We start from the raw sequence: 15,105 nt of genomic DNA on the forward strand, positions 1-15,105 counted from the left end.
ATAGTATGTGGTGCTGACTTGGTGTCAGCCACTAATGTGGTCATTTCCAATTTATATATTTGTTGTGTGTTAAGTATATTTAAAGAAGGAATTTAGAAGTCAAACCTATTCAGTGGTCAGTGTATGAGTTAAAATTCAGTCTCTTTAATAGATCTCTTTGTGAATGAGTTAATTTTTTTTTTAATTTATTTTTATTTTTATTTTTTTTGACAGGCAGAGTGGACAGTGAGAGAGAGAGACAGAGAGAAAGGTCTTCCTTTGCCGTTGGTTCACCCTCTAATGGCCGCCGCGGCCGGCACACCGCGCTGATCCGATGGCAGGAGCCAGGTACTTATCCTGGTCTCCCACGGGGTGCAGGGCCCAAGCACTTGGGCCATCCTCCACTGCACTCCCTGGCCACAGCAGAGAGCTGGCCTGGAAGAGGGGCAACCGGGACAGAATCCGGCGCCCCGACTGGGACTAGAACCCAGTGTGCCAGTGCCGCTAGGCGGAGGATTAGCCTATTGAGCCACGGCGCTGGCCTGAATGAGTTAATTTATCTGATGGGCTGATAGTAACTGAGGATGTTCCCAAAAACGCTTTTTAGCTTGGAGAATACAGGAGGGATGTGTATGACATGTTTGTTTTCTGTGAAGCTTCTGTAATTCTTGAGATAGAACTCCTACACCATTGTCTTTTCTGTGTCTATAAAATGTATAGGTTTCTATGTATAATATGCATGTGTTAGCTTACACTTCGGAATCTTAATTCAGGCTGTTTGTTTCCTAACGTACAGTGTGCTTTTTTAGTCATTCATCAAGGCCTAGTTTTAATGTTAACTGTCAAGCCATTCTCTAATCTATCTCAATCACAACCCTTCTACTGTGTAGTTTCCATAGCAGTTCTTATTGGACAGTGTGTTGAAATGATTATGTCTTTCACTTTATTGAGATTTCCTTAAGAATGTTTTTATATCCCTTAGATTATTCACCACAGTGTTTAGTTTAGTACATTGCGCTTAGTTGTCAAATGGAAATCGTCAGAAAACAACTCCCACTCTGCCTGTCTGAAATACAGACTTAATAGGATAGCCAGTAGGAAAAAGTAGATAATGCATACTAATGCGCGGCGTCTGTCTTTGGGCATCTGTCAGTCTTGAAAGAAAATGAATACATAAACAGGTAAATGCAATGTCCTTTAGCAGCCACCATACCTAATCATGGGGGCTCAAAACAAGGCAGTGACCATGTAGAGGAAGGGGCACTTAAGTCAGCCTCTGCGAGGGAGTTCCCAGGAGAGTACACTTGAAGGAACTTGAAGGTAGAGTGAGTATGCCTGCTGAACAAATTGGGGGAAACATTGTGGGCAGAAGGAACATTGTATTGTATGCAAAGGAATGGAGAAGGGAGCTTGCCAAGTTGAAGAACATGTTTGGTCGATCTCTGGAGCAGGTTAACATGGCCTTAAAATATAAGGATTGTTTCCTAAAAAGCACTCTTCAGGGCAGGCATTGTAGTGCATCAGGTGGAGCCATTGCTTGTGATGATCACTTTCCATGTTGGGGTTCATGGTATCAAATTCAGCCTCTGCTTCAGACCCAGCCTGCAAGTGGTATACACCTTGAGAGGTGGCAGATATGGCTGAAGTACCTGGATGGAGTTTCTGGCTCCTGGGTTCAGTTTGGCCCGTCCCCAGCTATTGTGGGCATTTGGAGAATGAAACAGCAGATGAAGGGTTCTCTCTCTCTCTCTCTCTCTCTCTCTCTCTCTCTCTCTCCCCCCCCCCCTTCCCTTCTCGCTCTGTTGTGCTGCCTTTCAAATAATTTTTTAAATGCTCTTTAGCTAAATTGTATTTGAATAATGACTATTTGACAATGAAACAGATAGGAAGTTTCTGTATATATCCTGCTGTAAACAAAATTCTAGATTTTGATTAAGACTTGACTATTCTGTTTTGAATATTCTAACATACTTTTACTTGCAAAAAGTCATTTTGGTGTGTGAGCTTATATGTGTGCATAAGCGAAACAGAGTGTGTCAGATTTTGAGGTGTCAAGTACTGCTTCCAGTCGGGTTTGTTGTTTTCCGTGAGTAAGAGCATGAGCTTTGTGGTCAGGCCTAGTGGGGGTTCCTGTACCATCACTTGCTAGTCTTCCTTAAGCTCCAATTTTCTCACAGAAATTGTTGGGAGAATTAAATGGGAAAATGCTCATAAAGCACTTAGTATGGTGCCTGGTATGTGTGTGCTTACAGTAAATGATACTCTAAAGTACTTCTTTAGCATTAAAAGCTCAACCACAGTGCCGGTTCCAGTTAATTGAATTATCTGGCTAACAAGAACATCCTTTTAGTTCTTTAAAATGTATCAGAGCACTTTTCCTGCATTATGACCTAGAGCCTAGAGAAAACAGTTAAGTTTTCATCAATGATTCAAGATCCTGCAGTCCCTCATAGCAGCAATTTAAAAATGTTAGTTCTGGTAGAGAACTGTCATCTAGAAAGGTGGACTGGAATCTGACTCCAGAGCAGCACTGGCCGTCACATGGGAACTCTGGCACTTTGAATACATTTTGCTTCCTTTTTCTTTCTTAACACCCCTCCCCCAAGTCCTAATGTTAGATTATTTTATTGCAGTTTACCTTTTTCCTAAAAGAAAAATATTGTGTTCTCTGTAATTTAAACATCTTTAGCAATTCAAATATCTATCTAACATTCTTACAGTTGATGAAACTGAGACTCAGAAAAATTGACTTGCTGTCCTTCAAATAAGTTGGTCAGTGGAAGGAAAAGTGAGGACAAACCATAGTTTCCTAACCAGGAGGTCTCCACAAATACAGCCTTCCACTGGGAAATTAATTTCCACACTACCCGTAAAGATGATTAAGCTGAAACATAAAATCTGCCAGAAGTTAGAAACCAATTTTGCCTGGAATAGAAAAGGCTGAGGCAGAAAAGAATAATAACGGTTCCAGTGGGTGGTCCTGATGCCTGACTGGAGAGGAGGGCCAGGGAGTGGTGGTAAGTTGTGGGTGGCAGTATCCCAGTAAATGGTCCTTGGAAGCCCAAGGGCCTGGCAGCCCAGTTAGAGCCGTCTGCCATTGTTTGGATAACCTCTGAGACCTCTCGCCCTGCCGTGCTAAATCTGTAACAGTGTCGCTCAGGAGCCTTCAGTATGTGTCTAAGGTTAAGGTTACTGATGGTGGAAGCACAGCTCCAAGTGGTTGGTGGTCCAAGAGGTTTTGATTTTCACCAGTGTCTTTTAACCTGAATTCAGTTTAAACAAACAAAAAACTCCATGGGCATGTTTTTGTTTTACCCTCTGTGACATTTGTAAAGTTTTCAATCCATCATCACTCATGGCAGGATTTAGCATTTTTCTTTTTCTGATTTTTCTGGAAGAGTTTTTTCAGTAGTACAATGTTTTCTTTACCTTTCAGAAATAATAGCAAATTATCATTAATTTGGCAGATGAAAAACTATAGCAAATAAAGAAACATTGTTTATTTTGGTAAATGACCAAATACTGTTAACTCACTGTTGTACAATAAATTAAATGTAAAGTGTCCCAAAATATTATGTATGATATCTAACCCTGAGATTGTGTTTTAAAGGGATGTCTGTGTTTAAATGTGCACGGTCCTTGTCTAGTAGGGGAACCAGGTGTCTTGAGGGCAAAAGAGAGGGTTGTTACTTTTCACCGTGTGTCTTTTATATTTTTATGAATTTTGCACTACCTCTTCAGGAAAGAAAGAAAATTTGCTCTTAGTATTACCATGGAATAGTAACAAGATTCTAGAAATTGCTATCTGAATTCTCTAGCATATAGGCTGGTTTTTAAAATGTAAAACCCTTTTCTTCACTTGAAATGTTATACAGAGTCCCAGTGTATAATTTAGATAAAAGGGTAAAAATTTGAGTGAAGCAAGGGTAGTGACTATTCTCGTCTCCCTCTGGGGCCTGAGATCCCTGGGGTGATGTCAGGGAACCCAGTAAATGGCATAATTTAGCTTGAGGAAGTTTGATGTGGTAGAATGGCTCCAAGGTTTGTAGTAGATTGCCTTGGTTTTGAATCCTGGCTTCTCTCCTCATTGCTGGGTGACGTTGGGAAGGAAAGTGCTTATTCTCTTTGCGCCTCATCTGTAAAACTGTGTCATAGACTGCTGCCTAGCTCAGTATCGGATACTGGGGAGGGGGCTTGGTGGAAGCCAGAGTCTACCACCACCACCCTGTCCCTGTCCATGCACTTGGCTCAATGTTTCTGGAGTGGCAGGAAGCCAGTCAGAGTGGGCATATCCTGACTCACATGGAAACTCAAAGATACCATTTTGCCAAGCTCTTTTACATTCTGTTGTTACTGTGGTTGTTTGGTTTTTTGAGGCAATCAATAAAGGAATTTGAACTTCCGTTGACTCTGCTGGAGGCTGAGATCACAGTTGCTGGGAGTTGAGTGGTGACTGGGGTGTTCATAAAGAAGGTCCTACCTTTGATAAAATTACGGCTTTTCGTCTGGGTGCTGGTTACATGAGTGTGTTCACTTTGTGAAAATTCATCAAATTATATACTTAACAATTTGAGTACTTTTCTGTACTTTAATGAAGACATTTGCAAAAAAAAAAAAAAAAAATCACAGACATTATTTCTATAAAGTGCTCCCTGTTGGTGTTTGTTGCTGAACAGAAGTGGCCCGGTGCCGTTTTCTTCTGAGTCCTCCGTTGACACGCTTCTGGTGGCACTGCTCTTCAAGTTACACGTCTCTGTAACCATAATGCAAATGGCTTCTGGCTTTTGTGAAGGAAGATGGAGGTGAATAAGGCCGGACGTAGTGCTCTGCTTATGGATGAGTTGGGAACGGTGCTCTCATCTGCTGAGAGCAGCTTGCGCATTTCCTCTGCTTCTGGAGACTCAGCAGTGTGATTGACTTCTTGGCCTAAAGTTAATAGAACACTGTTAGCTGTTAATTCAGTTGCAAGGTAACAAAGTGCTGAAAAAGATTTCCTACATCATAATCTAGAGATGTTTTCATTCATTTAGATTAGGAAGTGTTAGCAAATAAATGGTTGCCTTTAATGTCAGAGAATGGGTAAATAATTCTTACTCTACTATAGGCAGTTTTAATACAGTTTAACCAATTGTAGGAGAATTTTATGTGGAAACTATTTGGAAATAAAAACAGGCAAAAGGCTTATGTGGTTTTTATATTTGTGTTTTGCATATTTTTGGAGCCTTTGATTCTGTGTGGTCCAGGAAAAAATCTCAGCCTCTGTTTATTTTAAGTTTCCAAAGTCTTCAGTTTTCAAATCATTTAACTCTACCAATACTCATTCTTATGTAAGAACAAACCAACATAAGAATGCATACTGGGCCTTCCTGGGACATGTTCTGGGTACATGCAGTAATGATGAACTAAGACTGAGAATGAGAATTGGAAGATTTATGAAGGAGGAAGAGGATTCTAAAGCTGACTTCTCCCATACTAAGGGAAGAAGAGAGTCTTGGTTTGCTTTCTTTTGTGTGTGTGTGTGTGTGTGTGTGTGTGAGAGAGAGAGAGAGAGAGAGAGAGGTCTTCCTTCCGCTGGTTCACCCCCAAATGGATGCTACAGCTGGCGCACTGCGCCGATCTGAAGCCAGGAGCCAGGTGCTTCCTCCTGGTCTCCCATGCAGGTGCAGGGCCCAAGCACTTGGGCCATCCTCCACGGCCTTCCCGGGCCACAGCAGAGAGCTGGACTGGAAGAGGGGCAACCAGGACAGAACAGCACCCCAACCGGGACTAGAACCTGGAGTGCCGGCACCTCAGGCAGAGGATTAGCCTAGTGAGCCATGGCGCCGGCCAGTTTGCTTTCTTTTATAGAAGCTTTGGACTTATATTAATATTTATTTAGTTTTAACTTGTTTTAATTTGTTAAAATTTATCTGCAGAGTGTGAATTTTTTTAACATTCAAAACATTTCTGTAGGTAAATTGAGAACTGATAATAAAGCCTGAGTGTGCACTGTGTTCCAGGCAGCATGCGTTATAAATTTTGCTTTATACTTGATTCTTAAATGCTCTTACAAGGTGCCTTCTTTTGAGGAACTGAGGCTAAGAGAGGGTTAGAATTTATCCTAGGGTCCACATAATACAGGGGTAGAGCCTTCCGTGTCCACGCCTACAAATGTAGGTTATTTCCACAATTCCTTTTTTATTTTGAAGTGGTATTTGATCTTTAAAGTTTTCCTTAGAGTTACATCCATTATAAATCATATTTTTTCATGTACCCATTGGACCAGCTCTTGGCAATTCGCTTACCTGACATGTGTGTGTAATTGTCTGCCAACCCTGTTTTTACCTTTGTAAGGATTTTGAGAAAAGTACTTTCCTCTCTGATGTCAGGACTTGAAATTTCTGTTTTGTGTCTCCTCCAACCTTAACTATAGGGAAAAACAGCAATGATTAGGGAGGCTAACTTGAATTGGAAGTTAAAAGTTCATCTTTCCCAGAATTCTGATCTCTGCCTCCAGGCACCATGTGACCTTCTTAGTCTCAGGCCCATCAGTACAGTGAGAGTTGAGCCAGATCTCTGAAGTACTTCACTTTAAAATTCTGTCATCTGGGGCCAGCATTGTGGCACAGCAAGTTAAGCCACTGCCTGTGATGTTGATACCACATGTCAGTGCAGGTTCAAGTCCCACCTGCTTCACTTCCAATCCAGCTCCCTGCTCATGTGCCAGGGAAAGCAGTAGAAGATGGCCCAAGTCCTTGGGCCCCTGCCACCCACGTGGGAGACCAGGATGGAGTTCCAGCTCCTGTGGCCGTTTGGGGAGTGAACCACTTGATGGAAGATCTCTTTCTCTCCTTCTCTCCCTTCACATTCTCTCCTCCCTGCAATCACTGTCCTTTTCAAATAAATACATCTTTTTTTTAAAAGACATAATTTTGTTCTTTACAATCTTCTTGACATTATTTTAGTTTTTTTGAGATTGATTATTTGAAAGGCAGAGTTAACAGAGGCAGAGAGAGAAAGGTCTCCATCCGCTGGTTCACTCTCCAGATGGCCAGCTGGGCCAATCTGAAACCAGGAGCCTAGAGCTTCTTCCGGGTGCAGGGACCCAAATACTTGGGCCGTCCTCTGCTGCTTTCCTAGGTGCATTAACAGGGAGCTGGGTTGGAAGTGAGCAGCTGGGACTAGAACTGGTGCCCATATGGGATGCTGGCACTTCAGGCAGCTTTACTCACTACAACACTGCACCAGCTGCAAATAAATCTTCTTAAAATTCTGTAATTCTCAGGTTGGCACTGTGGCGCAGCAGGTTAACACCCTGGTCTGAAGCAGTGGCATCCCATATGGGCGCCAATTCATTTATTTGAGAGGTAGAGTTACAGCCAGAGAGAAAGGTCTTCCATTCACTGATTTACTCCCCAAATGACTACAGAGGCCAGAGCTGAGCCGATCCAAAGCCAGGAGCCAGGAACAACTTCTGGGCCTCCCACACAGGTGCAGGGGCCCAAGTATTTGGGCCATCTTCCATTGCTTTCCCAAGCCATAGCAGAGAGCTAGATCAGAAGAGGAGAGTCAGGACTAGAACTGGCACCCATATGGGATGCTGGCACTACAGGCAGAGGCTTAGCCCACTATGCCACAGCTCTGGCCCCAGCCATTCTTAATCAATGGGGCATTTTCCCATGAAGAGTCTTCAGCAATTGTTTTGATGATCTGGGTAATAAAAAAATGGAGCTCAATCAAGAAGTTTCCTTCTTTCAGATACCCTGTCCTTCCATTTCTGCCCAGCCCTGAAGAAGCTGACAGACTGCAGTCACTGGTGAACGTTATTTGCTTTCATTTGGAGTCATCTCCTAACTGCCTTCTAGAAACTGGAATTGCCAAATGTCTGGATGGTGTTATAGTGAAAGAAAGCAGGAGCAGCGGGTAGTACGAGGCCTGTAATAGTGTCTAAATTAATTATAATTATTAAAAACAGATTTGTGTTCTGAAGTCAGGCTCACTGACATCTGCTTTATATTAAAACCCTTTTCTGGAATAGCTGTTAATAAAAGGCTAGAATCAAGGCGAGGGACTTGTGGATTGACTGAGGAGGAAGAAACTAGAAATTACAGATCTGATGCATTTAGGATGGTGGAATTCGGAGTTTATTTGCCACTACCTAGTCTAGCTTATTGCCATTAAGGAATTCCTTCCAAAACATCCAGCTTCCATTAGAAAACCGCCACAGTAGGAAGCACTGCTTCTCGGGGCAGCTCATCCAGCTGTTGAAGTCCTGTGCTGTGGAAGCTCTTTCACTGAACCTAAATCCTTGTCTGTGTTTGCCTCCTTCCCATGACAGCCGATACAGCTTCATTTCTAGCATTAAGCGTCCCGCCGGTCTCCAGTCTTTCATCCTGCCCCTTCTGCTGTCATTCAGTACTCACCACACATCCCTCATCCCCTCCTTGTTTCTCGTTCCACTTTTGACTTCTCTCCCAGCGTCTTCCCTCACTTCTTTCTGGGTCCTCCTTTACAATGTACACAGAAACTAAAGGCACAAATAGCAAAATGAGTTTACTCCTGCTCTCCATGCTTTGACAAAACATACAATATTTTAAATAAATAAACCCATGGCTTTTCTGCATAGCCATGACTTGGGGAGAGAACCCTAGCTATTGGTGACTTTGTCACCTGTTTGTCCCATTGCTCTTAAGATAACCTAAAAAGTACTCTTCTCCCAAGAAAACCAAAATGTTCTTTTCACAAAGTATTATTGGTATGTTAGTAGTGATTCATAAATAAATAATTAAGATTGATTTTTCTCAGGGTTTCTTCATTGCTCAGCCCCTTTCTAACCTTCCTTGACTGAAACCAGATGCTTTTATTCCTATCTCTGATTCTACAGAATTGATCTGTTCTTACACTACACTTAGCATTGATTGTATGTGAGACATAAATTATCTTTCTGATGTATATGCATTCCATAGCTCTTACAGTCTGTGACATGCAGCATAACTTTAACCTGACTATTGAATGTAAAGGAATATGCTAAAATGCAGTCAGAGTGTTGCCTGCTAACACAAATACTTAAAAACTCTGCTAAAGAAATATCTTAAAAATTTATAAAAAAGATTGTTGGATTTTGTTTGAAAGTAAGTAAGGCAGCTACCATTTTTGTTTAATACAACTGACTTACGAAGTGGTGACGAGGTTGAAGCTTTTGGGCAAACTTTCTTTCATAGAACTTGAGGGGTTTTTTGAAGGTCAAGGATGCTCTTTCTCTAATAATTTCTTTAGATTTTTTTTTTTTTTTTAAGATTTATTTATTTAGGCCAGCGCTGTGGCTCACTAGGTTCATTCTCCGCCTGCGACGCCGGCACCGTGGTTCTAGTCCTGGTTGGGGTGCTGGATTCTGTCCCAGTTGCTCCTCTTCCAGTCCAGCTCTCTGCTGTGGCCCGGGAAGGCCGTGGAGGATGGCCCAAGTGCTTGGGCCCTGCACCCACATGGGAGACTAGGAGGAAGCACCTGGCTCCTGGCTTCAGATCGGTGCAGCGCACTGGCCGTAGCAGCCTACTTGTGGGGTGAACCAATGGAAGGAAGACCTTTCTCTGTCTCTCTCTCTCTAACTCTGCCTGTCAAAAAAAAAAAAAAAAAAAAAAAAAGATTTATTTATTTATTTGAAAGGCAGAGATATACAGAGAAAGAAGGAGAGGCAGAGAGAGGTCTTCCATCCGCTGGATCACTCCCCAATTGGCCGCAACGGCCAGAGCTGTGCCAATCCGAAGCCAGGTGCCAGGAGCTTCTTCCAGGTCTCCTACGTGAGTGCAGGGGCCCAAGGACTTGGGCCATCTTATGCTGCTTTCCCAGGCCATAGCAGAGAGGTGGATCGGAAGTGGAGCAGCCAGGACTTGAACTGATGGCCACATGGGATGCTGGCACTGCAGGTGGCAGCTTTACTCACTACACCACAGCACCGACCCCATCCTCAGATCTTTTTTAAAAAAAATCTATTTATTTGAAAGGCAGAGTTGGAGAGAGAGAGAGAGAGAATCTCATCCACTGATTACTCCCTAAATGGCTGCCATTACAATTTGCTTTGCTGTTGGGTGTGGAAGAAAGAGATGTTAAAAGGGTGACTTCAAGGCTTTTTACCTAAATAACTGGTTAAATGAAATTATCATTGTCTAACATAGGAAAGCTGTTGCTGGAGGAGCTATGTTCTGGGTGCAAACAGATGTTTATGCTTCAGCATTTGGAGACACCAAAGAAAACTTACAGAAAAAACACACTAAAATTTGTAAAGAGACATAAGGAGGATGTACCTGAGCCAGAGGGGCACTGTTGGCCCTGTCTAAATAAGGTCAGAGTTTGTGAACTCAAGAGGCTTCCATAGCCTTGGCAGCTCATGACAAGAGCCTCGGGTGTCACTGACAACATAAATAAGAGTGTCAGTTAAATCAACAACAGGAGTCACTGCATACTTGCTCCCCATGTAGCTCTGTTCTTAATGTGTGTACTATGAGAATTAATGGTGAAACTAGTCTTCAAACAGTACTTTATACTTTGTATGTCTGTGTGGGTGAAAACTGTTAAAATCTTTACTTAGTATAGAGTTGATCTTCTATATATAAAGATAATTAAAAATGAGTCTTAATGAAGAATGGGATGGGAGAGGGAGTAGGAGGTGGGATAGTTTGGGGGTGGGAGGGTGGATATGGGGGAAAGAACCGCTATAATCCAAAAGTTGTACTTTTGAAATTTATATTTATTAAATAAAAGCTTTCTATAAAAAAGGGGGCACTGTTATTAAAAAAACTATTCACAAAGTATCATGCATGACATGTAGTTGGTAGGTGTTCCCTATTAATTAACTTACCATAGATAGTTTAAATAGGAATATTTATTCTTTAGTGTTCAAGATTGTCAAACCTCTTAACTGTTATAAAGATATTTCTGGATATTATAAATACATAAGTTCTGTGTTTCTGCTTTTACTTATGAGACAATATTTATCCATGGTAATTCTTGATTTTATTTCTTGAGTTAGAGACTTCTAGTTAGAACACAATTGGCAGAGATGGAATTCATTACTGTATTTTTCAGTCATGTAGTTAGTAGACTATGTATTTCTCTTATTTGTGAAATAGTGATAAAAAATGGCATCTATGACTTGGCATGTTGGAAGGTATGAAATAAATTCTTTCATGGAAAGTGCGAAGAATAGCATCTTGTTGGTACCCAGTAAAGATGTCACTTGGGATACCACATCCTGTATCAGTGTCTAGATTTGAATCCCAACTCCACTTTGAATCCCAGCTGCCTGCCAGTGCACACCTGGAAGACAACTGGCTCAAGTGCTTGGGTTGGTGCCACCCATATGATGCCAAAAGACCTAGGTCAAGTTCCTCGCTCCCAACTCAGCCTGTCCTAGCCTCAGCTATTGGAACAAATTGGAAGTTAGCCAGAGGATAGAAGATCAGTCTTTCTTTCTCTCTGTGTGTATGTGGTTTTTTTCCCACATTCTATTTTTCTCTGCATTTCAAATACATTAAAAAGATTTTTTTTAAGTTTACTGTTACAAAAAGCTGCTCCTAAGGTGATAAACTAATGTATTAAATTCTCTAGTTCTAAAACTGCAAATGTAACTTTTTAGTTCTTTACATAGTAAATATTGATGATAATGCTGTTTTAAGTATAAAATAATTTTTTATTTTTAAGGAAACTTTAGCAAAATATGTCATACTTTAATTTTCTGTTGCCTGTTACATGCAAATATACTGGTGGAAATGATTTTAGTGTGAACTTTTCTTGTGTGCTGCTCTGTGTTTCGTGTTTTATGTATATTTAGTGTTTTGATTTTCAAGACACTTTCTGATCCCAAATTACGATTTTGTCATTGCAGGCAAGAAGACAACAAGACCCTAGTCCTGGTTCCAATTTAGGTGGTGGTGATGACCTTAAACTTCGTTAATGGTAGCACGGTGGACATGCTGCCCATCTTTACATACACATTGCTTCTAGTTGGTAGAAATAATTGATCAAAAGACCAGAAACTGTGATAACTGGAGGTACTACGGTCTGTTTCTCAACCTTAGGCAGTAACAGACATCACAAACTGCCATGGTTTTGCACTATGATTAAAACTGCATTTCTAGTTTTTTAAGCATGTAGCCAGTAATAATTTGATATTTTTTTCTATGCAAGCTTATCTTGTTGGCATTACTTTAGTGAATTGAAACTGAACATTTGTGAAGCTCTGTTTTCCTGCATTTAATTTAAAAGTTTATGTCATTTAAGAACAAGTCGAGAAAGTAAAAGTTATGTCAGAGGGGTTTCTTCCCTAATCAGTTGCTCTAATTTTTTTTTTTTTTTTTTTTTTTTTGTACTTTTAGGTGTGTTTGTTATACAGCTTCATTTAGATAGGCATTGTTGGGGGTTTTTATTTTGTTTTTCCCATTTCCTTTTGTACTTTATAGTCTATAGCATTTTTAAACTGCTGATATGTTTGCATTATTTACAAGCTAAAAACCTAGTAGCATAGAGCTGTCTGCCACAGCCTTCTAACACGAAGTTTACAGTGGTTAAAGTTGCAGTATCCTTTTAAATGCTAATGATTAGCACCGTTTCTTTTCCTTTTTAAACATAAAAAATTTTAAATTGGTTTTTACTCTCTAATCTGCCCTGGATCTGTTTTAGATTCTGTTCTGTATTCATGAGTTTGGATGGAGGTACTCTCTATAGATGATAATATCCTACTGAAATGCCTAAAGAGGTCACCAGCTGACTTCTGTTTTATTCAGGGATTTTTTTAAAAAGTCAATCAGAAAAGGGATACTGGAGCTTCTTCATGTATGTAACAGCATATTAAACTGGAGACAGTGATGAATCAGCTACAAAGGTAATATTGTATTAAAATAATGTTTAAGATAGCTGCTTTTATGTGTATTTTATATTGCATGCTTTTGTAAAAACAATGCTGGGTGATAAGAGATTAGTCTTAGAGAGAAAATGTTCATCTGTGCAGAAGATACATTTTCTTCCAATAATTATTCTGGAAAAAGCATTCAGTTATATGTATGGTATTTTGCAAAAGGACTATTAATAGTACCTTTTGAGATGAATTAGTCTAAGAATATTTTTTAAATAGGCTCACTGTCAAATTGAGTGCAACTTTTATTTTAAAAGCAAGACTGGAAAAAAGTGCTAAGTCATTTGGTACCTCCTTACAAATACTTTTCTTTGTCACATTCATTAAATGTTACTACATTTCTGAAGTTTTTCAAAAATGTATTTTATCATAATAGAATGGCATTATTTTAAAGAGTGAAAAGCTGACACAGTGAATTCAGAAAATGAACTGAAGTCTGAGTAAGGTCATTCATTGCATTTAAGAAGCATATAAATATACTTGATTAATGAGGGAGGTGTGGCTTTCATTGTATATAGTACTTAATAATTCATTAACAGATATCCTGTATCTCAGAATAAAGATATTTGTTTTATATTTGAAGTCATGCATGGTAACGAGTGTTTAAATTGTTATAAACAATAATGCATCATAAAAGACCATGCTGGTTTTGTGTAAGTACTATGAATGAATTTGGTTGGTATTTGGTGTTGTTCAGCTCACATGTTTACACACTCAGTGCCCTAACTTCCCCTGAGGGAATCGCCTTTTTAAGTGATCCTTACAGTGGTGTTTTAAGGTTACTTTATCACAAAGCTCCTTGGTTTTTGACTTCTGCACTTAATTTTTTTAAATAACATGATGATACATTTTTCTCTGTTGCTTCTAGCCAAGGACTTTTAGTCCACCAGTAAATACGATCAAATGTTATTAAATGTTCTTGTTGCCATCCTTCTGTAAATACAGAATTTTTCCTGTCATTTAGTAGTGCTGTGCTGCTTCTGTCTGTCTTAATGCTGGCATTAAGATCATGAGCCCTTTTTCTCCCAATACTGCAGGCTTTGGAAACTACTTTATTAAGTTATTGATGCAATTTGATATTTTTTCATAATCTATATTTTTTTTTTTTTTTTTTTTTTTTTTTTTTTTTTTGACAGGCAGAGTGGACAGTGAGAGAGAGAGACAGAGAGAAAGGTCTTCCTTTGCCGTTGGTTCACCCTCCAATGGCTGCCGCGGCCGGCGCGCTGCGGCCGGCGCACCGCGCTGATCCGATGGCAGGAGCCAGGAGCCAGGTGCTTTTCCTGGTCTCCCATGGGGTGCAGGGCCCAAGCACCTGGGCCATCCTCCACTGCACTCCCTGGCCACAGCAGAGGGCTGGCCTGGAAGAGGGGCAACTGGGACAGAATCCGGCGCCCCGACCGGGACTAGAACCCGGTGTGCCGGCGCCGCTAGGTGGAGGATTAGCCTAGTGAGCCGCGGCGCCGGCCTCATAATCTATATTTAAACAAAATTACACCATTGCATCATCTTTTCTAAATTCATCTCCATTAAAAACTTGCCTTAAGCTACCAGATTGCTTTTGCCACCATTAGCCATACTGTGTGTTTGTATGTTCTAATTTACTTTCACAATAAACTTCCGTGTAGTGAAAACATTGTCTTGGCTCTTTATTGATATAATCCGACAATTTCTGTTCTAATGTCAGTTATGAGATGGAAGTTAATTTGTTGCTTCTGAACTTCTGTGTGATTTGTTTTTTTACCTTATTTAAAAAAAAAAAAAAAAAAAAGCAGTGGTGGGCCTTTGTCCTAGTGGTTATGATACCTACAGCCCATATTGGAGTGCCTGGGTTCAACTCTGTGCTCTGGCTCTTGTTTGTAGCTTCCTGCTGTTGTAGAGCGGGGTGTGTGTGTGTGTGTGTGTGTGTGTACTGGTGGTGATGGCTCAGATAATTGGGTTCTTGCCACCCATTTGGGAGACCTGGATTGAAATCCCAGCTCCTGGCTTTAGCCCCAGCTGGCTAGAGCACTATTCTGGGCATTTGGGAGAGTGAATCAGCAGATGAGAACTCTGGCTCTGTCTGGCTGTGGTTCTCAAGTAAATAAATAAACGAACTTTTTTTTTTTTTTTTTTTTTTTTGAAAAGCAACAACAGTGGCATCTAGTGGTCATTTCTGTTCATTCCAAATACCTTTACTTTAAATTTTAAAGTTTTATTTTCATTTTATTTGAAACAGCTCTTCATCTGCTGGCTCACTCCCC

General features: G+C 40.5%; 1 protein-coding gene across 3 annotated transcripts in view; it reads left to right on the forward strand.

Moving 5' to 3' along the window:
* Positions 1 to 14,496, forward strand: part of CBFB (core-binding factor subunit beta) — a 64,593-nt gene extending 50,097 nt beyond the window's left edge. For 2 of the 3 annotated variants that reach the window (XM_070062591.1, XM_051847191.2), the window contains exon 6: positions 11,840 to 14,496. In XM_070062591.1, the coding sequence (XP_069918692.1) occupies positions 11,840 to 11,862 (23 nt within the window). In that variant the 3' untranslated portion in view covers positions 11,863 to 14,496. The remainder of the gene's footprint in view (positions 1 to 11,839) is intronic. The other variant, XM_070062592.1, reaches the window with a different exon arrangement.
* Positions 14,497 to 15,105: the final 609 nt, after the last annotated feature.

The sequence above is a fragment of the Oryctolagus cuniculus genome, chromosome 18, assembly GCF_964237555.1.
Source record: "Oryctolagus cuniculus chromosome 18, mOryCun1.1, whole genome shotgun sequence".
Taxonomy (NCBI): Eukaryota; Metazoa; Chordata; class Mammalia; order Lagomorpha; family Leporidae; genus Oryctolagus; species Oryctolagus cuniculus.